Source organism: Furipterus horrens, unplaced genomic scaffold, assembly GCF_987537825.1.
Source record: "Furipterus horrens unplaced genomic scaffold, mFurHor1.1.pri manual_scaffold_6, whole genome shotgun sequence".
NCBI classification, from domain to species: Eukaryota; Metazoa; Chordata; class Mammalia; order Chiroptera; family Furipteridae; genus Furipterus; species Furipterus horrens.
Window position 1 is genome coordinate 172,556,022 of NW_028327176.1, and position 26,330 is coordinate 172,582,351.

The 26,330-nt window shown below is 42.1% G+C and overlaps 1 protein-coding gene across 1 annotated transcript in view; it reads left to right on the forward strand.

Moving 5' to 3' along the window:
• Nucleotides 1–26,330, forward strand: part of ARFGEF3 (ARFGEF family member 3) — a 157,450-nt gene that overhangs the window by 80,947 nt on the left and 50,173 nt on the right. Inside the window, exons 9-18 of the mRNA XM_090279907.1 lie at nucleotides 4,374–4,478; nucleotides 5,335–5,665; nucleotides 10,736–10,848; nucleotides 11,607–12,517; nucleotides 17,270–17,436; nucleotides 18,437–18,602; nucleotides 22,226–22,333; nucleotides 22,663–22,878; nucleotides 23,040–23,150; nucleotides 24,854–25,004. Coding sequence (XP_090136033.1) covers nucleotides 4,374–4,478; nucleotides 5,335–5,665; nucleotides 10,736–10,848; nucleotides 11,607–12,517; nucleotides 17,270–17,436; nucleotides 18,437–18,602; nucleotides 22,226–22,333; nucleotides 22,663–22,878; nucleotides 23,040–23,150; nucleotides 24,854–25,004 — 2,379 coding nt within the window. The remainder of the gene's footprint in view (nucleotides 1–4,373; nucleotides 4,479–5,334; nucleotides 5,666–10,735; nucleotides 10,849–11,606; nucleotides 12,518–17,269; nucleotides 17,437–18,436; nucleotides 18,603–22,225; nucleotides 22,334–22,662; nucleotides 22,879–23,039; nucleotides 23,151–24,853; nucleotides 25,005–26,330) is intronic.

The following is a 26,330-nucleotide window of genomic DNA, read 5'->3' on the forward strand; positions in this document are numbered from 1 at the left end:
TTTCTATGACCTTTAGTTTCTATAAATAAAGGAAGAAAAACAGTTCTGAACCATATGACTTGAGAATTTGCTTTAAATGGGGAAAATAACTTATGTGACATGTATATGTTTTTCTAGGGTTTCTGATTAGACATTGGATCAAAGAGACTTTAAGCATATTGTTATGTACAGCTTTATAGCTTTTATAGGAAGTTTATGCCTGTTGTAATTATTATAAACATTTAGTGTTGATATCTTCTAAAAAGTACTGCATAAGTGGAACTATTTTTTTAACTGCACAGTGCATCATCATCTTGCTTGATTTTTCAAGCATTTCTCCAGTAATTCTGCCTCTGGACACTGTCCGCCTTGTTCTTTCCCATCACAGTTCCATTACCTTAAGATGGGGGTTCTATTGCTAAAGAAGCTGGGGTGCAGCATGCTTAGTGTAGCTTAAACAGAGACCTGTAAGTCCGCCTGGTCAGGTAGTACTGTGTTCTTGACTGCTGTCACTCTGGTAGTCTTGTTAGTTCTACTTGTTAAATTTTCACACCCTTTACAATTTCTTCTGACTTTTACTTCCTCAACTCCTTGTATCTCTATTAGCTAAACCTGACACCTCCCTTATCGTCTAAGTATCTTCTTCCTCTGAAATCACACTGTAGTCAGTACTTCCCCTCAACAACCATTTCCAAAATTGAAGCTCAAGTACCTCATAGGGCTTTAGCTCTGTAGGGTATGTATTCACAGTATGTCAGTCTCTCAGGAGGATCCAGAAAATGCATTCAGGTACTCAGAATAACTCACATCCCTTGCAGGTATGGTATTAATAGAATTCTATATGAGGCAAGTTAAGTTACATGAGGTTTAAATCCAAAAATTTTTGGAAGGATAATTGGGCTGTGGAAGATATGTATTTATTCTCTCCCTGTTTGTACCTCTTCCCCACCCTCTCCTCCCAGCACACAATGTCAGAGAGGGATCTGTACCTAACCAGTCTTGGAATCAGCGAGACAAGGCTAAGTGTTCATCTTGTGTGTTCTCACTCCATTCTTCTGTTTACACAGTTTCTTCATCCCTTCTCCCCTTTTTCTATCCAAATTTGAACTGTTTTCAAGGGAAGCAAAGTCAAAATAGTTCAAGATAAAACAAAATTCTAAGAACTCCAGAGATCCAGCTTGCCCAATTGCCTGGCAGAAGCCTTGCTGGGGGCAGGCAGCTGCTCTGCCCTCTCACCCCTTGGTCCACTCATGAGAGCTGTTCTCCATGGATCGTGTGCCTAGGAGGAATCAGAGATGAGCAGAAAATGAGACCAGCAGATACTCAGCCTGCCAGCCATGAAATGCTTAAACAAAAGACCAGGCAACATGACACACAGCCCTCCTAAGTAGACAGATTTCTCCCTAGTGTGTCTTGAAAGAGTTGGCTGGTTTCTAGTCGCCTTTCTGCCTTGTGCACCCACGTATTTGTCTGTCTACAGTCAGACAAATATGAAACACACATGCACACACTGTGCACATGCCTATGTGTGTTTAGTGATGGGCATTTGTGGATGGTGCTTACATTTCAAACAGCTCCTCTAATGACATGACTCATATAAGGTCATAAGCACCCATTTTTCCAGACTGCTGCAACCCGCAGAGAAGCTGCCACATTCGGTCTCCAAGGTGACTCCTGGGCCAATTACCTTGGCGATGCGTACTCCCTGCCATCCAGTCTGATGCCTTGGGGTTGCTGCAGAACCTTGACTGCTCATAGTTTTTCTATAGGTTTATTTCTAGTGATTCCAGAAATTAAGAATCTTTATTGTCTATAATTATTTTACTTTTGTTTTGGTAGTTTGAGAGTTAAGGCAGAAAGAGACCCTTTTGAATTGGGGCATTTAATCATCTGAGTCAGGCAATTGGTCAGAAAGATCAGCCTGGGACTATAGCAGGGGCAATCCTTTCAGAACTGGTTTTCAAAATGTGGCTTATAATTGATGTTGTGGCCCCTCTATGTTGCCATTTTCAATCTGCTCATGTGTACAGCATCCAGAATGACTATTCTGAGATAGGACTCTGGTCCTGTTGCTCTTCTGCTTGCAGAATAAAGAAAGTCCAGACATCTTAGCACAGCCTACAAAAGCCTTCCTGATCTATCCCCTGTCCACCTCTCCAGCCCCATGTCCTGCTGGTGACATTCTCACACGCTGCGCTCCAGCCATAACCACCCTGACCCAATCCCATGCCTAGCATACACCCTCTCCCCATGAACTTCAGGTCTCTACTGAAATACATTTCCTTTGGAAATTCTTTTTGGATCTAAGGAGGGTCAAATGCCACTCATAGCTTTCATAGAACCTTGTGTTAAATTATTCATTTCTGGCACTTCCTGCACAGTGCTTTATGAACTTTTCTCTCTGGTCCCACAAGAATGAAGAATGTGCAATTTTCCATCAGGAACTATTTTGTTCGAAAGTGTAGGGAAGCTTGTGGTGTAGGTGTATAGACATGCGCAGTCCATACCTGACCCAAGAGTGGCTAATCATGTCTTATCTTTCTTCTTCTTCCCCAGCCACCACCTTCCTCTTGCAAAAGAATAATAATTTTTATGGGAACTCAGCCTTGATCCCTCTCTTCTTCTACCCTCAGAGGGTGTTGTAGAGCACATTTAAATCGAAGTGGAATTCTATTTTTCAAAATAATGGCATTACTTTATTCATCATACAGTTCTCTCTGGACAAGGGAGATCTGTCAGTCAGCAAATGTTTTCTGTAAAGGGCCACACAGTGTCTTTATTTCCTGTTCATTTTTAGTTTGGTTTGGTTTTACAACTCTTTAAAAATGTAAAAATCTTTTTTAGTTCACAGGCCATGACAGGATTTTGCCCTCGGGTATACCTTGTCAACTGGTTTTAAAGCTTAATGTCAGTTTTATGAAGCTAACCCTAATATCACTTTTACGAAGCTGTATCACTGAGGTATTTAAGATAGTATTTAAATGAGGGGTTCCCAACCCCTATCTGACGGTCCTTTGTCTGACAGACAGCTGCACAGCCTTTTCCAGTTTGGCAGCTAAATGGATGGAATCTGCTGGGCTTTGGGTCCGTCTGGTATTAACTTTTCTCCCTTCCTGTCTCCTTAAGTTTCTAGGTTTCCTGTCATTGGCCTTGCCTTTTCCTTTCGCCCCACCCCCTTCTCCTGGGACTTATTTAAACTGTTAAGGGCATTAAGCTTCCTTTGGTATTTATTTACTTTAAATCAGGAGAAAGGAGAGACAACTAAAACTATTTTTTAAAATAAGTTTCTCCTTTTTCTGAACATTCCCATTCCATTCATTTCTGAGTGAATTCTCTTAAAAGTATTTACTTTTATATTTATACGTTATTATATATTTATAGTAAATGTGTCCTTGAATATTAAATCCTTCCTTAATTCTGGTGGGTTAGGCAGCAAACTTAATCTGGGTATAAGAATGTGCATCTCATAAAGTTGTCTGCTTTTTTTTCATATTAAGTAGGCCCATAATAGTAATTCTGAGAAAAATAATTTGTCCATTGAAAAACCATGTTGTCTTCAAAGATAAAGAAGAAAAGTTAAATGCAAGTTAGTAAAGCATTGACTATTGAAACATTTACATAGCTGAACATACTAAGAATTAACATTTCTGGAATAAATTATGGAACTTAGTTCATAACATATCAATATTTGTTCATTAATGGCAGCAGATGTGCCATACGAATGTAAAATGTTAATAACAGGATAAGCCACAGGCAGGGGTGAATAAAATATGGTAACTTTGTTTCATGCTCAGTGTTTCTGTTAATCTAAAACTGTTCTAAAAAGTAAAGCTCATTAATAATAATAATAATTAAAAAATCACCCTGACTGTATTAGGTTTGCTAGGGCTGCCATAACAAAGCGCCATAAGCTGGATGGCATAAGAAAACATTTATTATCTCCCAGTTCTGGAGGCTGAAAGTCTGAGGTCAAGATGTCAGCAGGGTAGGTTCCTTCTGAGGGCGGAGGGAAGGATCTGCCCCAAGCCTCTCTCCTTGGCCGCCTTCTTCCTGTGTCTCCTCACATTATATTTATTCCTCTGTCTCCAAATTTCTTCATTTTATAAGGACACCAGTCATATTGGATTTGAATCCACTTTCATGATCTCGCTTTATTTAACCCAATGGCCTATGTAAAACCCTATCTCCAAATAAGGTTAGATTTGAGATACCAGGGGTTAGAACTTCAACATATAAGTTTGGTGGGGGGTGGGGGGCATAATTCAACCCATAATACTAACGCCCCCCCCCACACCGCAAGAATTAACATTTCTGTAATGCCTAACATTTGCTAAGTGTTTCCCAAACATCACTCCGTTCTCTTGCCTTTGTGTGTCGGTTTTGTTCTTCTGCAGCAACAACCAGCAGCTGCAGCTCTTGTACCTGGAGTGCATTCTGTCCATTCTCAGCAGCTCCTCCTCCTCCATGAACCTGCACAGAGGCTTCACTGACCTGATCTGGTGAGCACCCACCCTGATGCTCCCCATGCCAACCTGGGGGGCTCACTCCTTCCAGCTGTGTCTGCAGGTCCCTTCCCACAGCGTCCATGTCCCACTGGTCATTTCCTCTATGGATAAATGTTTTCAAGGGCAAGTAGGAAAGTTGCTTTGCTTACATGCACCAGAGAGAAACTGATGATTACTGTAACTGAATAGGCCTCCAAGGCCCTCTTGAGTTTTGTTTACATCATAGGATCCTAAGACTCAGAAATTAGAAAATTATTTTTTAGGTCATTTATTTGTTCTAAAAGCATATAAAGCCTCCAGAAAGTTATGCAGGGGGAGGGGCAAAAGTTATTGAAAGTTAGTCCTTGGCACATTCTCCATTTCAACCTGAATACTGGTCTCTTAGTCATAGTCAGGGACTCACACAAGTGACAGGGCCTGCAGGCAGCCAGCTTGTTGCTCTGGGCTCCTGGGCTTATTATCCACAGGGAGAAATATGAATGATATGTGTCAGAATTTTAAATTAACTTCTCAAAATAATTTTGTTTCTTATAGCAAAATGAAACTTTATAACTGAGCCATTTCGCATTTTGAGGCTACTTCTTTATGCAAGATGATTTCTTGATGCTTCTCTTGATATTTTATTTAGTTAACCCTAGCTTGACTTATGAGAAGACGTATTTTATTCATATATCCAGAAGTGAGGGAGAGAGATGGAAAACTGGGGCAGGACGTAGCCAAAAAAAAAAAGGATCAGTAAAGAACCCAACTCTTACAGTCATTGGTGTGACATCTGGTATTTGCACTTAGGATAGTATTCACATTTGATCCTTTGGCTAGTAGTGAAACATATTTTTCTATCTCTTCCTAGGAAAAACCTTTGCCCTGCTCTCATTGTGATCCTGGGGAATCCCATTCATGACAAAACCATCACCTCTGCTCATAGCAGCGCGAGTGCCAGCGTGGAGTCGGACTCCGCATCTACAGGAGTTGCCGACCATGGCCGGGGCTCAGGCTGTTCCTCCACCGCGCCTGCGCTGAGTGGGCCCGTGGCCCGCACCATCTATTACATTGCAGCCGAGCTGGTCCGGCTGGTGGGGTCGGTGGACTCCATGAAGCCCGTGCTCCAGTCACTCTATCACCGTGTGCTGCTCTACCCACCACCCCAGCACCGGGTGGAAGCCATCAAAGTAATGAAGGAGGTAGGGATACACTGAAGAGCGCTAAGGCGCCTGCCCGGGCATCTGATCACAGTGTTCCGCAAACAGGAAGCACTCAGAAAATGTTTGTCATTCACCTGCTAGAACGTCATTACTACCACACTGTATCCAGTAACAGATAGTCTCTCTAGGGTTGAGGGTGTGTGTGTGTGTGTGTGTGTGTGTGTGTGTGTGTGTGCGCGCGCGTGCGCACGCATGTGTGCTCGTGCTGGGAGCCAGCATCAGGAGAGGCGGTAAGTGCTCACTGATGCATAGCCATTTGATAATTTAAGCTGCATGATTCTGACTGCGCCCTAGGGTAGATTTCACTCTGCTCCATTAAGTGCTGTTTGTGTAGATATATATATTTACCCACCTTTGCCAAAATTGGATTTCAAAATTTTATACTCAGGTTGTACATTATCCACAAAAGAGCATTAGTAATCTCTGATTAGTAAAAGGAAGCCCTTTGCCCCATCCCTTCTTTGGCCTCATATCTCCCAAACATCATGACCCCAGCTAGAATGTAAAAGTTGCCCGGCTCATACTGGCCATTCCCGTGTGCTTCCTCCTGGCTTTGAAGAGGAATTGGAGTTATTTTGAAGATACTTTAACCAAGGATTTCTTTTCTTTCTTGCAACTAACAAAAAAGAAAAGTGATCAACATTTTTGTATTTGCAAACTTGTTTGTGAAAGTCAATTGCATTTGCTTTTGGTACCTAACACCAAAAAACAACAGAGAACAAAATTCCCTTGTTGATGACTCACTTGTTTTAAGCAATATTTGCTACTCACCATTTCTAGAACACTTAATTTGAAATGCTTCTGGGTGTTGTTTTAATGAGATTTGACTGTAATGAATAATGGAAAGTTTGACCCAACATTTCTAGAAATGAAAAAGTGAACGAAAATTAATTGCTGGTTAAGAAAATCTATGAGTACACAATAATAACCCCTTTTTTTCTTACCTACTATAGTCCAGCGCTTCACATACATTGGCTTTAATATTCATGATAACTTTGCAATATTGAATATCATCGCTTCAGACAATGGAGAGCAAAGGGTCAGCTTTAATAACAGATCAATACTAGGTTGGTGAGCTTAATACAGTTTGGGAGGTGAATGAGGCTAGACTACTTTGTCACCACCCAGACAGCAGTAGGCTCGCCCCTGAGGACCCAGCCCTGCCTGTTAAGCTTATAGCCTGAGGAGTAGAAGTGGACCTTTTCTGAATAGGCAGATCTTCAAGAAAAGGAAGGAGGAGGCTAGCTGTGCACACTCCGCTCCTTCTCCAGAATTCACCAGTCAGATCAAAGACTACCCCTCCACTGGCAATAAGTGAGAGAAGAGAGGCCCAGAATTTTATTCCACTGGATGTCCCTCCCTGTAGAAACATGAAGTCTAGAAAAAGGAGTTTTCCCTCCCGCAAAGAAACTAAGTCTTCACAGGGTCAAATGATTTGTCCAGGGTCACAAATAGACAAATGGTGCAAACCCTGCTCTATCTGAGCCTAAGCCTATGGTCATTTCCTCCACCACAGTTACTACTCGACTGGACTTTGATAATGCAAATGATTCTAGGCGTGCCATTGCTAGGGCCGACTCAGTAACACCTTTCATAAGCCAAAGTTTAAGAGCCAGGGTTCAAATCCTCTCTCTGCAACTCACCAGCTACATTATAGTAGCTTAATTATTTAACTCTGAACTTATAGCTTCTTCATCTATGCATAGTAGTAGTATTCCAAAGGATGCAAGTCCAAAGTATGATAAAATTTGTATAAGTACGTTGTAAATATAAAGTGCCAAGCAAATATTTGGTGCTCTTATTGATACCCTAAGAAAGAGAAAAATGAAACATGGAAACTGGAAATAGCTGGTCTTCATTACCGCCTGCCTAGAGCAGTATACCAAGTCTAGCTTGTCTATCTCCTGCTTATTGTCTTCCTTTTGTCTTTCTGGACTTCGGTTCAGAAATCACTACTTTTGACAAATTTTCCACTCTCTCATGGCTCCTTACTGTCTCTCAAGTCTAAATTACTCTGCTCAGTTTCTAGACTGTTCTGTCTTCTTCTCATTTCCCATCTTTTCCCAAGACCTCTTTTATTCCACCTGACCAACCTTCCTCTGTTCAATTTGCACCATCCAGCCTCTATTCAGACTCCCCTCAACACACACCGCTCTGGTCCTTGGCCACTTCCACTTCTCAGAGCTGAGTAGTTGATTATAATAGGCTAGACATGGCTGGCACCTCACATGAGCTTTACAGTCTCCCATAAGAAGGTAACTTGCCCAGGTTCCAAATGGAGAACTAAAGCTCCATGAGAGGTTATTACTTGTGCCAAGTCCTTGTGAGTAGCAGAGTTAAAAAAGGAACGTAGGTATTCTAAATAAAGCTGCCTCTTTGCTGTCGAAATCCTCCTCCTCCTCCATGGTTCTGCTGCCTCTGATTTTGCTCTGCTTAAAAACCCATCCCCCCACTTACAATTGATTAAATTTGGCAACACAGATTGTTTCATAATTCAATATGGAACAAATGTCTTGTCTCTTAAATATATTTTTGTATATGTTGTTTTTATGTTTCCCCTGTTACCTGACACTGCAGTGCTTGAATGAGAATCAGCATTTAATGTGTTTTGACTATGACAGATAGAACTGAGAACAGACTATCTGCATGGAGGGTATTTTGTAAGCAGCAGCGACCTTTCTGACCTTCCTCTCCGCCTTGGAATTGACAGGCACTGGAGTTGCTGCTGCCCACAGTAGAGCCACCTGATACCTGAAGGCTAAGTAAATATTTTGCCCACAGGGTATGTAGGTGTTGAAATGCATTTTAAATAACTTCTTTCCTACAGCGAAGGAAATTAGTTGTGTTTTTCCCCTTTTTCATAGATGTTCTAGCTACCCAAGGTCACTTTGCAGGGCAAGGCTGGAATTAGACACCAGCACGTGCGTAGCGTGTCCAGGCAGTGCTACCCCATGAGCATAGCAGACTGACGTGGGCCAGGTTGTTCTGAAAAGTGGTGGCTCAATTACTGGGACAGCACCAGCAATTCAGAAAGGCTGGTAACCTAGAAACCAAAATGGGCTGGTTTCTGCACACAAAGAAAACCACTGGGCACCCAGGATGTTTGTTTAGCCTTTTGGACCGTGGTGTGTTACTTCCTGTTCTCTTCATAATTTGTCCCTCTGTCACATGCACTGTGTGCCTATTAATCAAAGACAGGCAGGACAATTTGTTTTTCAAAGGATATTTTCTTTTCTGTTTCCACTTCTCCAAATAATGAACAGTAATCAAAAAGTACACCTTGCTTCCTTTTCTCTCTCCCATGTTTAAGATTTAGAAGTTTTGTAATCTTTATCAGACCTATGACATTCAACCATTGATTCTATATCCCTCATTCCCACCCTAAGAAGCTGACATTAAACATGTCTTCTTTCTTTTTAAGTATTTGTTACAGGTTCTTCAGAAACCTAACTATTCAGTCCCCTTTCCCTCCAGATTTGGAAACAACTGAGTAATATACACAAGATTAATATGGGAATTAATATATATAATCTAATTTATTACTGGTAAAGCTAGATTAGAGAATATAATGGATTCCAAGAGAAAGTGATATTTCCTGCTCAGTTCCCCGTGAAATGCACTTACACTTTATAGCAAGAGATGGGGCAGCTAGAGCTCCACAGGTAGGACTAGTCATTTTACTTGGACACAGGTCTGGCAGTGTGTGTGTATGTTGGGGGAGCAGCGAGGTTCCAATGTCAAAGAAATAGGATGTGGAAAAAGAAGTGGAAGCTTTTTTTCTGTGCCTCCAAGAGAGAAGAAGCTTCCAATTTCTGGGGTAAAAAAGAAATATGGAAAGAGGGGGGAAAAGTGCCCCTTAAGATATAACTTTTTCTGCTTAATGTTCCTTTTCCTGCAAATATTCACTTTGAAAATAATGGACATAGGGTTAGGCTATCTGTTCCAATACACTTAACTAACCAGTCTTTTCTTGAATTAATTTACTCTCAGATAGATATTTTCCATAGAGTTCTACCATATAGGAATAAAAATTAATAATGAACAAATATGAAAATTGTATACATGAGAACTTGTAGGATTCAGCCAAAGCAGTGCACAGAAGGATATTTATAGCTTCAATTGCTTAGATTTAAAAATAGCGTTAAATTAATGTCCTAATTCTCCAACTTAGGTAGTTGGATAAAGAACAGATTAAATTAAAAGAAAGAAGAAAGGAGGAAAAATAAGGATAAAAACAGAAAGTTATGTGATTAAAAAAAATGTAGTAAATTAATAGAGTAATAAATGCCTGGACTCTGAAAAGACTAAGATAATTTATAAACTCCTGGCAAAAGCAATCAAATATTCCAGAATCAAAAAAAATAAAAAATAAAAATGAAAAAAATGTACCTAACTATAGATGTTATAAACATTAAAGAAGGTATTAAGGCAACCTTAGGCCAATAAATTCAATAACTTAGAAAAAACTGATAAATCTCTAAGAAACACCACCTTTAAAAAAATTGACTCACAAAGAAACTGAGGACCTAAACAGTCCCATTATCTTTAAAGTAATTGAATCAGTAGTTAAAATCTTTCCATTACAAAAAAATTACTGACCCTATACAGCTTTAGAAACAAGTTATATCAACATTCAAGGAACAGATAATTCTAATACATGAAATTTTCAGAGAGTAGCAAGAGGGAATACTTCTCAACCCAGTTTTTAAAGCTAGCCAACATGATAGCAAAATAAGACCAAGAGTACAGGGCAGTTATATTACAGGCCAATCTCACTAAACATGGAGGCAAGCGCTTTCTCGTTTCTCAGGGCATTTTCTTGTCTAGGCCAGTCTTGAACTAGGGAGCTGAGAACCCCACATGTACTCCATGTCAAGAAGAACACTTACTCAGTTTTGTTAAGATTTGACTTCCAACTAGTGGTGTTTCTCCTTAGACTGTATCACTCAGTAGAGAAAGTACATGTTCATTTGATCTCACAGATTTAAAATGTGCTTTTTTTGTGATATTCACTTTTCTGTTATTTCCCTTTCCCCCTTTTTATTTTAGCTACTTGGGAGCCCACAACGTCTCTGTGATTTGGCAGGACCCAGCTCCACTGAACCCGAACCCAGGAAAAGATCAGTTTCAAAAAGAAAGTCTCATCTGGATCTTCTCAAACTGTATGATGCATTCTAATTTTTAGGTCTATATTGCTTGGCAAAGATTGCTTCTCTGAATACTCTTAACCTTGTTTGAAATCCCTAAAATTTTATGAATCTACATTATATGAAGTGTGACTAATAATGTACTCACAGACCATATGATAAGTCTTATCCCATATTGACTTTAAAAAACCCAATATATAAAATAAAATGTATGAAAATTATTTATTGGGGTTATTTTAGTGAAAAACTTTTTAAATTATTTACAGTAGCTATAGGATTCCTCCTTTAGTGATAGGATTTCTTTTAGCTATAGGATTTCCTTTCTCCCCTAGAAAATTAAATACTATCTGATTTGTAATAGCTGTCTTCACATGCATCTCTTGAGGAATATGCATATCTTATAGAAGACATTCATATTATCACAATCATAGCCACTATTTTCTGTTCGAAAACTGAACATAACGCAATGGAGAAGTTATTCATTGCCTATTCTTGTGAAGATTGGAAATTCCCATCTGGAATTTTGTTTGTACTCTAATAAAGCAACCAACCCAGAAAGCATGTTCAAGGTGGGCTGCTTTACCTGAAGGTTTTCTTCTGCCAGCCTGCGCATGTTTGTTTATTGCTTTTTGCCTAGACCACTTAATTTCAGATAAATTAGAGCATATGTTTTGAATACTATACTGTTTACTAGTCTAACAATTCTTGTTCATTTTGGAGCATTTTTCCATGTGTTGTGTGTTGATGCCCTCTTCTTCTGTGAACACTTTTAGCATCATGGACGGCATGACCGAGGCGTGCATCAAGGGTGGCATCGAAGCCTGTTATGCTGCCGTATCCTGTGTCTGCACCTTGCTCGGGGCCTTAGATGAGCTCAGCCAGGGCAAGGGCTTGAGCGAAGGTCAGGTCCAGCTGCTGCTTCTGCGTCTGGAGGAGCTGAAGGATGGGGCCGAGTCAAGCAGAGACTCCATGGAGATCAACGAGGCCGACTTCCGCTGGCAGCGACGAGTCCTGTCCTCTGAGCATACGCCGTGGGAGTCGGGGAACGAGAGGAGCCCTGACATCAGCATTAGTGTGACCACGGACACAGGCCAGACAACTTTGGAGGGAGAGCTGGGTCAGACCACGCCTGAGGACCACTGCGAAAACCACAAGAATAGCCTCAAGTCCCCAGCCATCCAGGAGAGCAAGGAGACACTGAGCAAAGTGTCAGAACCAGAAGCAGTCGACCAGCCAGATGTCGTGCAAAGAAGCCACACGGTAGCTTACCCTGACATAACTAACTTCCTGTCAGTGGACTGCAGGATGAGGTCCTATGGCTCTAGATATAGTGAGAGCAACTTCAGTGTAGATGACCAGGACCTCTCTAGAACAGAATTTGATTCCTGTGACCAGTACTCAATGGCAGCAGAGAAGGACTCAGGGAGGTCTGATGTGTCGGACATTGGGTCGGACAACTGTTCGCTAGCTGATGAAGAGCAGACCCCTCGGGACTGCCTGGGCCACAGGTCCCTGCGCACCGCGGCTCTGTCTCTCAAACTATTGAAGAACCAGGAGGCCGACCAGCATAGTGCCAGGCTCTTTGTGCAGTCCCTTGAAAGCCTCCTCCCTCGCCTCCTGGCCCTGCCCAGTGTGGAAGAGGTCGACTCGGCCCTCCAGAACTTTGCCTCTACTTTCTGCTCAGGTTGGTAAATGACTTTTCCTGTATAATCAACAATAATAGAGCATTTTGCCTTCATGGGCAATGACTATCCTGCTTGTTTGAAGTGCTCTAAGCATCTTCATGAATCTTTAGGTTTCTTATATTTAAAGAGAGTGTAGGAATGTAAGATTTATTGGCAGTGGCTTGTTTGAATTGTAGGCAGTTGATGGCTGGAATATATACTCGAAGGGTGATAAATGTTTATTGTGTGAAATAAAAGATAAGAGGTAACTGCATTCTAGAAAGTTGTTGCTGACTGAAACAAAATGGAAAGCTGTGATTCAAAAAACAGAGAATTCTTAACCCTGTGAACGACGCTGACAAGTTCTCCCAAAAGTGCCAGCGTCTCTCCCAGCAACTCTTTTTTCTATGGCTAGGAATGTAAATAACAATGGAATAATTCGTATTTTGTGTTTTGTTTTCTTTTTTTGTACCTCAGGTTATATGTTGATATAACTTCATCTCATGTTGATCCAAATTTAAAATTACACATGGCACTCAATGAGCTAATATGCTACTAGGCCTTGGTGTCTTAAAAATCATGCCAAACATACTTTTGGTACATCAGTATGCAAACTATTTTGAATAAGGTCTTGGGTCAGGTGGAGGTTTAGATCAGATACAAGCTGTACTTCCACTAGGTTCTAAATTCCCCAGTATGTTCTGAACTTCCAAATTGTGTGATGCTCCAGTGTACTTTGGTAACACCACCTTCTCCAGTCTCAGACCCTCTCTTTCTGTCAAACGTGAACACTGTGACCCAGACCGTATTTAAACAGGAGAGCTGTGGGAATATTGGCCAGAGTATCCTGGAGAGTTATGCTAGTTTTAGTGAAGGGCAGGAGACAGCCTCCTAGAATTTTGGTAGAGGAAGGGGAAAAGTAGTACAGGGAAAGAGCATTTCCCACAGTGAACGATGAATTTAAAGATAATTTTCTTGCAAGGTATTTATAAAGGGGAAGCCCAGCCTTTTCCTGTATAAGTAGGGAAAAACCAGCTCTTTCCTACTGCATGTTTCTCCCCTGTGTGCCTCCTTTACTAGTCACACAGGACACTTCACTTTGATCACCAACTCTGTGGAGGGTTCTCCCTGTAACCACAAGCAAGTCTGTGAGACCAGCTGGGTTTCTGGTTTAACTGACTCCCAAGGGCCCTTCCTTAATTTCCTATGAGAATTAGGAAATATAATCCTAGTCAAGTTTTTTATAAAATTTGAAGATGAAGTAAATCTTTACATTGTGTCCTTGTGCTTTTCAAATCAATACTTATAATACATGTGAAACAGGGCTTGAGAGAGTGTTATATGTGGCTAGAATGTGGCCCCATAAATGTTGCGAACTGTTCATATTTGAGAGGTCTGTAAAATGTCCTATCAGACCCAATATGTTGTGACGTCAATGTTTACATGTAGAAATTAACACATTGAAAAGAGATGTCAGAATCTTTTGGTTGTTTCCAAATACAATTTTTAGTGATTGTCTGTAACTATGTTGGTAATTTGTCTTTTAATTGTAGTGACCTCCGCAATGCTTTTACCAGTTAGGATTTGGTCTATTTCCAAATTAGAGACCCATCCCTCTATGATCCTGTTAGTTAATGGGCTAATTCTCCTCAGTTCCCACTGTGGTTTAATGCTTCCCATTGACTGTCACTGTGGTTCAGCCAAAGCCACTGGATGCTGGCCTGGCCACCTCTGCACCGAGGCAGTGCTCTCCCACCCCCTGCAAGGGTCACCTCCAAGAGGAAAGATTAGAAAAGAGAAACATCTGTACCCCTCTGAAATGAGGGAGGTGGCGGATTTCCTTTGTTCATTAAAGAGAAAGTTGCAAAAGTGAAAACAGAAGGCAGAGCATCTCCTTGAGTCGTAACCTAGGTTTTTTATTCATTACTTACTCTATGTCAAAAGCATTAAGCCTTGTTTTGCCAAAACCTCCCATCAAGCATTTGTTCCTGGCTTGTCACCAGGGTCTACTTTCCTGGCTGAGATCAGACCTGGCATTTCTCAGGGACCCCTGTTCTCAGACAGCTAACCTACAGTTGAAACAAAACCCCTTATTTCCTTGTGACTCAATGGAGCATTTGAAAGTAATTGAAGTTTCTTATGGTGGGGGAGTCTGACAACATTCAGACAAATGTGGATTCTTTAAATATGGTATGGACATAAGCTGTGAGAGCTGCTGAAATGCCTTCCCAATCCTGCTTGAAACAAATTGGCATCTGTATATAGTGGTTCCTTGGGGACTGAAAATTAGAGCCAACCTCACACAGCAATCGATGGAAGGGCATGAGTGCTTGGCTTTGAGATTGCAGTCTCTTAGATTAGTGGTGCTCAGTCATGAACCTTCAAAGATGAAGTTTGTATGCTTGCTTTAATAAAGGAAGAGAGTATTTTGTATGCAGGGTTATGGAATAAGTAGTCTAACAAAAATTTCCTCCAAATACCCTGACATTTGTGGAATGTGAAGTTTGGAGAATATAAAGACAACACAGAAACAAACAAACAAAAAAAATACACATCCAGATATTGTCTCTGAAATTACTTGGTGTTGTGTCTTGGAGTGATTTTTCAGCATGTATGTGTATCTACAATAATAATAATAGCTTACACTAACATAGCACTTCCAGTATGCCCTGCATAGTTTAAGAGTTTTACATGTATTAATTCATTTAAATGCCCATATAGCTCCATAGGGCTGGTAGTAGTATCATCCTCATTTTTACAAATGAGAAAACCAGGGCATAGGGAGGTTAAACAGTAAGTTACCCAAGGTGCACAGCTGTGAAGTGGTGATGCCAGGATATGAACAGCCTCACTGTAGACACCATGCTCTTAGTCATCACCCTCTACTGTACCGGGAGCGTGGGCCGGCAGAGAGGTGGATAAATGGCTGGGAAAATTGGAGATGCTGTTGAATAACACAAAAACCTCTGGAGCTGATTTGCCCCAGTGAAACACCAATCACAGATTAAAAAACTGTAGCCCAGCAAATGTGTGACAGTTTTCCAAGTCCTGACAGATGGATACTCAAGGAAAGCTGGCCCTTGCTTGACCCCTGGAAATCTATACCAAGGAAACAGAAAGTCAAGTAGGGATTTGTATATCAAAATTATTATTTCACAGCAAAAACATTAGAAATAACCTGAATCCCCCCAAATAAGGAAGAAGTTAAATGAGTTATAGTACATCTGTTTATGATATTATATCTCCATTTAAATGATGTTTTCAAATAATATTTAATGATATGGATAATGGTCATAATATAATATTTTTAAAGCTTCAAAATTAACATCAAAATATTAATACTTATCTCAGAATAGTATAATTATAGATTATATTCAATTTTTTTCTTTGTGCCTTTTTCCAAATAACTAAAAATATTTTTTGATAACTTCTACCATCAGTAAATTAGAAGCATAGACTCAAAGAAATTTATTATCCAGAAAAATCATATAATCTGGCTACAAAGGTTTAAAGAAAATGATGGTGCCCAGTATGCTGAGTGAGTAGAAGAGTGTTCTTACAGAGAGTTGGTAGGAGGAAGGATTGGTATAAAACTATTTGGAAGATATTTTGGTTGTAGATATCAAACTTAACATATGTCTTCATTCTGCTCTTAGGGAGTTATCCCATAGATGGACTTGCAGAAATGCTAGAAGTTATTTCATCCTTTCAGCTTTTTTTTTTTTTTTGTAAATAACATCTTAATAACAGAGGGAGAGAATGAACTTTACAGACCACTGGGGAAAAAAATAGCCAGAATCTGTTAAAGGTGGTAGTTCCTATAGTTTGCCACTCAAATCTGAGGGATACTATTACTTTTAGAAAAATATGTAATTATGAGTTACTGCACTAAATGTCCTACATGCATAATTGCCTCTAGTTCTCATAGCACACTTGTTCATTCCTTCTTATTCATTCATTCAGGGAATGTTTTTTTAGGGTCTACTGTATGCCAGGCACTGTTCTAGCTGCTGGGGAGTCTCTCATGAACGAGACTGACAAGGCGCCACCTTCTCACAGATGTTCGATAGCAGTAGGTATGAGTAGTGGTGGCAGACAATAAACAGGTTATATATTAATATAACGCTGGGAAGGATAAATGCCACTGAGGCAATGAAAAAATATCAGGGTTGGGGGAAGAATTTCTCAGGGGGGGAAGTAGATGTGGGTATTATTTTAGATGGAGTTGAAAGGGAAGGTCTCTGAATAGCTGACACCTCAGTAGGAAAGAATTGAGTTAGCGAGTCATCTAGGGATCTGGGGAGACCATTCTGGGAAGTGGGGAAAACAAATGGCAAGGTCAGGCTTGGTGAGGTCAAGGAACACAGGTCAGTGTGGCTGCAGGAACTGGAAGGAGAGGGGAGGGGGAAGTTGAGGCTTTATTTTATGGTGATAAGAAGCCGTTGAAGAGTTCGAGCAGGAGATACACGTAGCCAAATATTCTGCCCATTTCTGGAAGGAAGCTGAGACTTAGAGGATTTAAGTGATTTTACCAAGGTAGCTTGTGAGTGGGCATCAAGATTTGCTCAGGTAGATTGACTCCAGAGCATATGCTCTGCGCCACCAGGCTGAGGCATGTAGCTCTCCTCAAAGATATGCCTTAATGGCTGTCGTTGCTTAACGGAAATGTCCTATGCGATTCATGTTCTTCGCACCAGGATTGCTTCTCCGTAAGCCAGTCTTACCAAGGGCGCCATTTGCAGACTGCGAGGTCTCTTGGTCCTCTCCCGCAGGTATGATGCATTCCCCCGGCTTCGACGGGAACAGCAGCCTCAGCCTGCAGATGCTGATGAACGCCGACAGCCTGTACGCGGCCGCGCACTGTGCTCTGCTCCTCAACCTGAAGCTCTCCCACGCCGACTACTACCGCAAGCGGCCTCCCCTGGCGCCCGGCATGCTGGTGAGTGTGCGTGTGCGCGCTCTGCTGGGACCCTCCGAGGACACACGGTGGCCCCCGGGCTGGAAAGCGGAGCCTCAGCGCCCCGTGAGGGATGGCCCTGTGGAGGGTGGAAGGAGACACGATGCGACTCCACTGGTACAGCGCACTGAGCCGACGAGTGGCACCTTGCTCCGAGAGTGCTGGACCCCTGGGGCCCAGAGATGGCTGCTTGCCGGCCAATGGCCCAGTAATTTCATCTGGTGGCCAAATTAAACTCACATATAAGACACATTTAAAAACCCATGGTCAGCGTGTTAAGTAGCGGCAGAAGATGTGCAGGGAAGGGTCCCCTTTGCTGAAAAGAAAGGTGTCTTTTACAAAACCTGTTGCCTTCCGAAATGTACCCAGGCCTAGTCCTCACCCCAAGTTAAGCTTCCTCATTGTCAACAACAAAGCACCTCCCATAAGCTATAGGATGAGGAGGATGGTGCTTGTCCTGTGGTTGGCTCCCTGCTGGAGCAAGCCACCCCGTGGTGTACCCTTATGTCAGCGCGTGAGCCTAATCCATGAGCTGCATGAAGGCTGTCAGCCATCGTTCACACGCCTGATAAAGCGTAAGTTCCCCAGGTCAATGGCGGCTTTATGAGTAACTCCAGAAACAGCCATGTTTTCTCAGGGAGCACATTCCATGCCTGCTACTGTTGGTCAGTTAGAAGGGGTTCTCCTCAATATTTCTGTGCAGTTTCTAATCCTCCCACACATCAAAGAGTCAAAACTAGAAAATGCGGCACCCCTGATCCATCAGCAGGGTTTCTTAGAAAGAGATCATGCATGAAAGGAACTTCCTGAAGTTCAGGACTTGTCCATCTCAGTTTCTCCTACCTTCAGTGAACAAAGTCTTGTTTTTCCCATGAGCACTGAGTCAGGGGACGTGGAAAGGGAAGAGGGCGGAGGAGTGTAGGAGGCTCTTTGTTTGCAGGGGATTGAATTTGGTCACCTTGTCCTGTGATCTTCTCTGTAGAAAGAGTTCATGAAGCAGGTCCACAACAGCGGGGTGGTGATGGTCTTCTCCCAGGCCTGGATCGAGGAACTCTACCATCAGGTGCTCGACAGAAGCATGCTGGGGGAAGCTGGCTACTGGGGCAGCCCAGAGGACAACAGCCTGCCACTCATCACCATGCTGACCGGTCAGTGGCTCCTTCCTCAGCTCCAGGCCACTTGGAGGGATGGGAGGGCTCCCTCTCCCAACCCCCTTTCAGGGAAGCCACAGTGTTTGATTAAAACGGCACCCACGAAAATGCCCTGGAAGTTGGTGACAATTTCAGAAAAGTGTCATGAATTTACCTCACAGGAGTTTTCTGTCCTTTTTCCATGTGGGAGTCTGTGGAGCTCCCTGTGCCCCATTCTATTAGCAAGTACTTAGCACCTGTGCTGTTGGTGGAAAACTATAGGCCTCGTCTGGGATATGAAGCAGTTTCTGGGCACAAAGCCCAGAATTGGTTCTGAAAACCCTCATGTCCTAATAGATACTATTATCTATATTATGCTCTATCGTCCAGGGCTCAGGCAAATTTGCCAATGATGTGAGGTGATATGATTTTAAACTTGGCTTCATTCCCATTTCTTGTCCATATCAGAGATCCTCCCTTCCCTTCCCAGCTGTACCAGGATTAAAAATAATTTCAAGTAGCCCTGGTTGTGTGGCTCAGTTAGTTGGAGTGTCACCCCCTACACCAAAAAAAAAGTTGTGGATTTGATCCTCAGGGCACATACAGGAGGCAACCGATCAATGTCTTTCTCTCTCTCTCTCTCTCTCTCTCTCTCTCTCTCTCTCTCTCTCTCTCTCCCTTCCTCTCTCTTTCTCAAATCAATTTTTAAAAAACCATATCCTTGGATGAGGATTAAATAATAATGTCAAGTAGTTGCCCAATATATTGGTCTTCAGTGTCTAGAGCTTTTAAAATCCAGCCTAATATTCAGAAATCCTACATGAGAGAATGGAGAGCATCGTGAGATGTGATCATGCAGCTAATTTTTGGCAAAAGCAGCCATTCATGGCTTTGCATGGCTTAATCATGATGTCAGGTAAAGGTCAGGGAGTGCTCGAATATTTGGTCTGGTCATTAGTAGCCTTAATCAGGGGCTCTCTAGGCTTGTCCTGTATTTGATCTGAGTTCCCAGACTGGTTTCTGATCTGAGTGATGCTGACAGGTTATGTAGTCTATGGCCCTACATCGATGCCTTCCCTGCCCTCTCTGTAGTGCCACATGTCCTCACACAGCTCAGCATGGCTCTACACTGGGCAGAGTGCACTGACAGGAAGGGGGACTGGGCTGGGGCAGCACAGTCCAGCTAGGAGGCAGGATCTGCTGTCCAAAGGGTATGTTATGTTTCCTGTGGTTGCTACTGGAGGCTCTTGTAAAGGTGGCAGAGTGGACTACTGGCAGGTGGAACCCAGCAATGAGGAATTTGGGGCTATTAAGGAATCAGGAAGGATATCAAGACAAAGTGTGAGGTCTCTCCATGGCAAGTGGAATCCTTGATTCTAGAACTAGGATGGAATTTAGGAGAAGCAAGGCTGGGTCCTAAGCCATGGAGATCAGGACCACTGGATAAGTGATTGATTTATATTTTATTAATCATGGTAACACTCACATCCATTAAAAAAATATGAATTCCTCAATGTGCAAGACATTTATTCATTCTACCTATAAGCAGTCCTTGGTTTCCATCTATCTTCATAAACTTTCTTCAGTAAGCATTGAAGTTACTGCCCAGGGCTTAGAAATGCCTTGGAATTTGGGTGATGATCCTAAATATGCCAGGTTTAATTTTAATTTTAAAGTACCAAAGTTTGTGCCAGCATTAATCTCTTACCTGAACCTTAATAAAAGGAGTCATTCCGCAGTTTCAAAAAGGAACAAATAACAAGCTATCCATAGTACCTATATTCATCAGTCATCACTGTTAATTAGACATTCCTTTTATAATAGAACAGTAAGCTCAATTGCTACATCCATCAGAAAGTTATTTAACTTTAGACTAATAATAGAAAAACAGGCCTTTCATAAGAATTAGACAAAATTAGGTTCTATATATATCTTTTTTTTTTTGTAGTGAATTCCAATTATGAAGTGACAAGTGAATTTGAGTGGCAGTTAACTAGAGCTTGGAAATTTCCATCTGATCTTTTCATTATGTGCAAGGAAAGTTATTGCAGCCATCTGATCATTAACACTGCCCTAACTGGCCATTCTAGATGTTGTGTCAAAGTATTCTATAGAATTGTGGGATCTTGGTGACCAGATAAACTTTGCATCACATGAATTTATCAGCCCTTTACCTAGCACACCGGCAACATTATAACTTTGATAAATGGCAGTTTCTGGTGAATGTTATTACACTGTTTGACAAAAGTCATATTAATTCCATGAAACTGGTCTGTTCCCACTTTGGTAGTAATAGATTTTCCCTACTCCCCCCCTCCCCCAGTTTTATTAGAATATAATTGATGTATGATACTGTGTAAGTCCAAGGTGTACCCATAATGATTCGATACATGTATATATTGCAAAATGATCACCATAGTAAATTTATCAATCACCTCATGTAGTTAGAATTTTTTTTCTTGTGATGAGAACTCTTAAGATCTAATCTCTTAGCAACTTTCAAAGGGCTGTGTTGCCAGAAGTGTTTAGGCTTTTTGGAGTCACTATAGGAATAAAAAAAATAATGAAATAATTTTCAAACACCATTCTGTTGGGGTGAGGGTGACATTCTGAAGTCAAAGAGTAAACTTATGCTACCCTGTCTCCCATTCCCTCTGTGTTGCTTCCAGCTATGTTAGTTGAATTCAAGTACATATGCTTCCTCTCCATGGTCACGTCTCCAATGGTTGCTTCCTTTCTACTGAGGAATTTGGGGCCCCGAGAATGGAGTGCCTGACTCAGGGCTATCAAGACTACTTAAGTCAGAGTCAAGGCCGAAGCCTAGTATCCTGAACCCCAAGCCAGTTTGTTCTTGCCAGCATGTTTGGGATTGGTTCATTGAGCTAATTCTGTAGATGAGGGTTTAACAAAAATTTAGACAAGGTGAATTAGGATACCGTATTGAGCTGGAGTTTGGTGTCATGGAAAGAAGCCTGGATGGGAGTCAGAAGACATAACTACTGAATCTAATTCCTTCCTTTACCAGCCTCATAGCCTGGGTCACTTTATCTACTTGGAGTATTTATTTCCCCTTCTGTGAAATAGGAAAAATAATACCTGCTCTGCCCATCTACTTGGAATTCTTGGAAAGATCTAATGAGAAGAATGTTACATGAAAACACTTTGAAAATTGTAGAGTATTATTATTAAGATATCATTATAGTACTTTGGAATCGGGTTATACAATTATCTAACAAAGAGGCTTATTCTTCATACTTATGAGGAAGCTCTGAAAGACAAATCCGTGTTGAGTTATCTGTATATATAAAATTTGGGGATAATGCCACTGTTGAATAAAAGTATTCAAAGATCATAATATTCTGAAACAATACATTTTCTAACAATAGAGACAGCAATTTATCTTTTTTTTTTTTAATTAAAAAAATATACAGCAGCCTAACAAAAGAAGGCTCTGGTAATGAAAGAAAACTGAGCTAAATGAATGAAATAGAATTTTTAATATTCTGATAAAAGTTTGCTACATACTTGTTACTTAATAGGTGCAAGGGATATTCATTGGGAAAAAATGAATATTGTGGTGGCTGTTTGTTTTTGACTGGATTGTTCTAATCAAGGAAAACCTTGCTCTTTTTCCTTGACAGATATTGATGGCTTAGAGAGCAGTGCAATTGGGGGCCAACTGATGGCCTCAGCCTCTACAGAGTCTCCTTTCACCCAGGGCAGGAGAATTGATGACTCCACGGTGGCAGGTAAGGGTCTTGAGTTTATGGACATACATACATTACACGTGGCACTAGCAATTAAATCATTACTGGCAGTTTCCAGTGCTGACATCCACGAATTAAGGTTTTGTCTTCGCAGAACAAGTGCCTGGTGGAAGTTACTTAGCGTCATCCAGTTGATAATGGAACATTCATTATTTATAAGCACAAAGTGAAATCTATTAAATTATATTTCCTATAGTAGAATTGCACACAAATTAGTAGTGCTGTTTTGGTGGTCAAAGAATCCCATGCTATCATTCATTGCCCGGTTGTTTTAATCTCCAGAAAGTGACCCCTGCCCCTTCACATTCTAGGTGTGGCATTTGCTCGCTATATTCTGGTTGGCTGCTGGAAGAACTTGATCGATACTTTATCAACCCCCCTGACTGGCCGCATGGCGGGGAGCTCCAAAGGGCTGGCCTTCATCCTGGGAGCTGAAGGCATCAAAGAGCAGAACCAGAAAGAACGCGACGCCATCTGCATGAGCCTGGATGGGCTGCGGAAAGCTGCACGGCTGAGCTGTGCTCTAGGTATTGTCAGGAGATTTTACAACCCATGGCCAGAGGCGTGTCCCTGCAGAGTGAACCAGGAATGTCCCCTAGGGGGAAACCAGTCTTTTAGGAGAGTCTTGCTCGGTGAATGGTTAGAAAATAGACTCAATTAAGGGGTAACTTCTTTGTTTCTTCTAAAGGGGTTGCGGCCAACTGTGCCTCGGCCCTTGCTCAAATGGCAGCTGCCTCCTGTGTCCAGGAAGAGAAAGAGGACAAGGAATTCCAAGAACCCAGCGATGCCATAGCACAAGGTAACAGCTGAAGGGCCAGAATCCACTTGGTGTCTCATGTGTGGTGTGCACACATCTGCATGTGCAAGAGCAGACATTCATCTCCAGTTGATATGTGCGATACACAGCATATGTTAACTACTGATTATGCGATCCCAGTGGGTCATAGGCTTGGGTGTGTTTTACACGGACGATCCAACAGACTGCTTGCTGAGAACCCTCTGGCCATGAGAGACATACTGACCACTGGCAACTAGGGAGCTTCATGTGGCTGCTAACAGGCCTGATGTAGGACACCAGTGGTCCACCTGGCTGAGCTAGGCACACCTCTGTCATCATCTGGCTACTGGCTTTGGCACTTCACAGAGTACACATTTGAGGACATCGCAGACCGCAGTGGTGGAGGCAGAATGGCCAGTTTTCTGAAGGGAAATCAAACAGATGGAGGAAAGCCCTGAGCAAAGGCTCAGGAAGACTTTACTCTTGTCAGAGAAAAACTTGAGCTTCGCAAACTCAGGAAAGAGTTGATTTTTACTTGTGAAAATCAGTTAAGCAATGAAGTGGAGGATTATCTAACGATAAATGGCAAGCAGCAAACAGAAGGAAAACTGGGAAGCTTGGTCCAGTTTATCCTAATAGTGTGTATCAGGTATACCAAACAGCTAGCAGCAGGAACATTTGGCACATTTTTAAAAGCTGAGAAAAACAGGTTAGGCCACTGATCCTCAAACTTGAATAATAGGTAGAGACCCACATGAAAGCAAAGCAGCACTCCCAGATCCCAGTGTTAACTGAAAAAAGGGTATCACAATTTTACTTAATATGTACAACCATAAATTATATCAAAATCCTTAAATTTTTTAAAGCTATGAAAGAAAAACTAATATTCAAATTATATACAAATTAAAAGTAAAATCAGTATTACATGCATGTGACAAATGATGCTTTGCTAAAAGTCGATTTGCCCTTTACAGCAGTAATATTCTTTGACTGTGAACGTGCTGTGTTTCTGGGCTGTGGCCCATCCCTCAGTTGTCCCTCCATGCCTGTATTCCAAAGGCTTGACACCATTATTCATGGAGGATGTTGTTGTTTGGCCTTGCATTGGCATTTTGTATAATTGACGTCTTAAGTCACCTTGTGCATCTCTTCTCATTAGTATTCTACAATAAAAAATTATTATTTGAAGGTCACAAATAGAAACGTAATCTCAGGGAGTGATGATATCGTGATTTTCAGTTATAAAGTAGTCATCATGGCATTCAGAGTGTAATACATATGTTGTTTTAGGTGGTACCAGCATGAGAGAACTTGCAGAACATCAGGCAGGACTTCTCCCATATTATCAATTTGAGTACACAGGGGCAGGGGAAGGGTCTGGGCACAGATGGCTTTAGCTGGGGTCAGCACATGAAACGCATTCACACTGCTCTACCTGATCCAGAATTCAGGGGTGGGCCTGTTGGAACCGCACCCACCAGCTCAGATTCCATCTGACTTCTGAAGCCACAGAGCTGGAGTCTCCAATGTCTGTGCGGCCCGAGGGCTGGGGAGTTCGCATGATGAACCGCAGGAACCTGCCATTGGCGAACTTGCTGCCAGTGATATCTCCAGTTCCCCTTTGCCCTTGCATGGTAGCACATTCTTTCCTTTCCATCCTTCCTCTCTCCCTCTCTGTCTCCCTCACTCGGAATGTTGCTTTAATGAATGTCTTTCTGGCACAGTGAAACTAAAAGTGGAGCAGAAACTGGAGCAGATCGGGAAGCAGCAGGGGCTGTGGCTGCACACGGCCCACGTCTTGTGCATGGACGCCATCCTCAGTGTGGGCCTGGAGATGGGAAGCCACAACCTGGACTGCTGGCCACACGTGTTCAGGTGCATGAGGGGATCGCTGTGCCCATGTGGCACACACCCTGCCACAGGAGCCTGGGGGTGCTGGAAGGGGTAGACTCCAGGGTCTGCCAGCACTTAAACAGATGGCGATAATTCACAAAGTTTGGATAAACCCAAATGAGAGATTAACAAGAGAAGAGGGAAATGTATGTCTTAGAGAACAGAGTGACAGAATTTGATTTAGGGAATTATGAATAGATTATTAACATTGTCCATGAGGGGCAGATGTGTTATACAAAGGAAGAAAAACCAATTCCTTTAATAGTGGATGATAAAAGCCGTGTGAGTTAAGTGACTACTATGCAGATCTAAAACCTGGTGATGTGTCAGTGATACAACCAAAAGAACATTGCTCTATGTTTATTAATGTCTTCTTCATTTAAAGAAGGATTTCGGATAGGTTACATGGACACATAAAATACAAGATGACTACTTTTAATTTAGCCAGACAAAAGAAAAAATAGGATAGTACATTGTGCTAAAAGCAGACCAAAAATTTGGTTCCAAGATTTGTCGAATCAAAGGGAAAAGAACCGCCCCCCAATCAGTTACACAGTTCACAGCACCTGTAAAATGACAGCAAAGAGAGCTCCATAGTCCTACAACTAACACAGAGTATGCTCCACAGGCATTGGCTTTCAGACAGACCTGGGACAATGCCAGGAGCACCGCGCACTCGCGTAGGCCCAGGACCGGTGCGGGACTGTTTCTTGTCCTCAGCACATGCCCACCCAACACCTCTCACTGAGCTCAGTTCTTGCAGAGCAGTGGTGGTATCACCAGGAGCAGGATGATGGCCACAGCAGGGCTTAGTCACCCAGAGCTTGCCCAGGGCACTGGCCAGATCCGGGTTCAGTTTAATATCCTAAAAGCAAAGTCATGAGTGTTTGTCAGCTTTGAAAGAGAGAGGCACGCAGATCACTCCAGGGTTGAAAACCCCATCTTGAGAGGAGCATGATGAGAAGGAGCCAGGATGAAGGCTGGTACCCTCTCTGTTGCTCTCACAAGCGAAAAAGAAAAGACTTAAATTATACCCTAGTAATTTATATGAAGTAGAAATTGTCTGATTTTAGAATATCAGGGTGGATTCTCCAGAATGGCCCTTACCAGTAACTCATCTTATTCTGGGATGAGGGGCCTCTTACGAACCATCTTAGTCCCAGATTCTACTGGGGACAAACAGTGTGGAAGGGGATAGCTGTGCCATAGGTTGTGACTGTTCTCTGTGTTTACCATGACAGTTATGGAGCTGTCAGGAGCAGGTGGGACATGGCTGGGCAGGACCCTGAGAGAGGCCCAGTGTGGTCA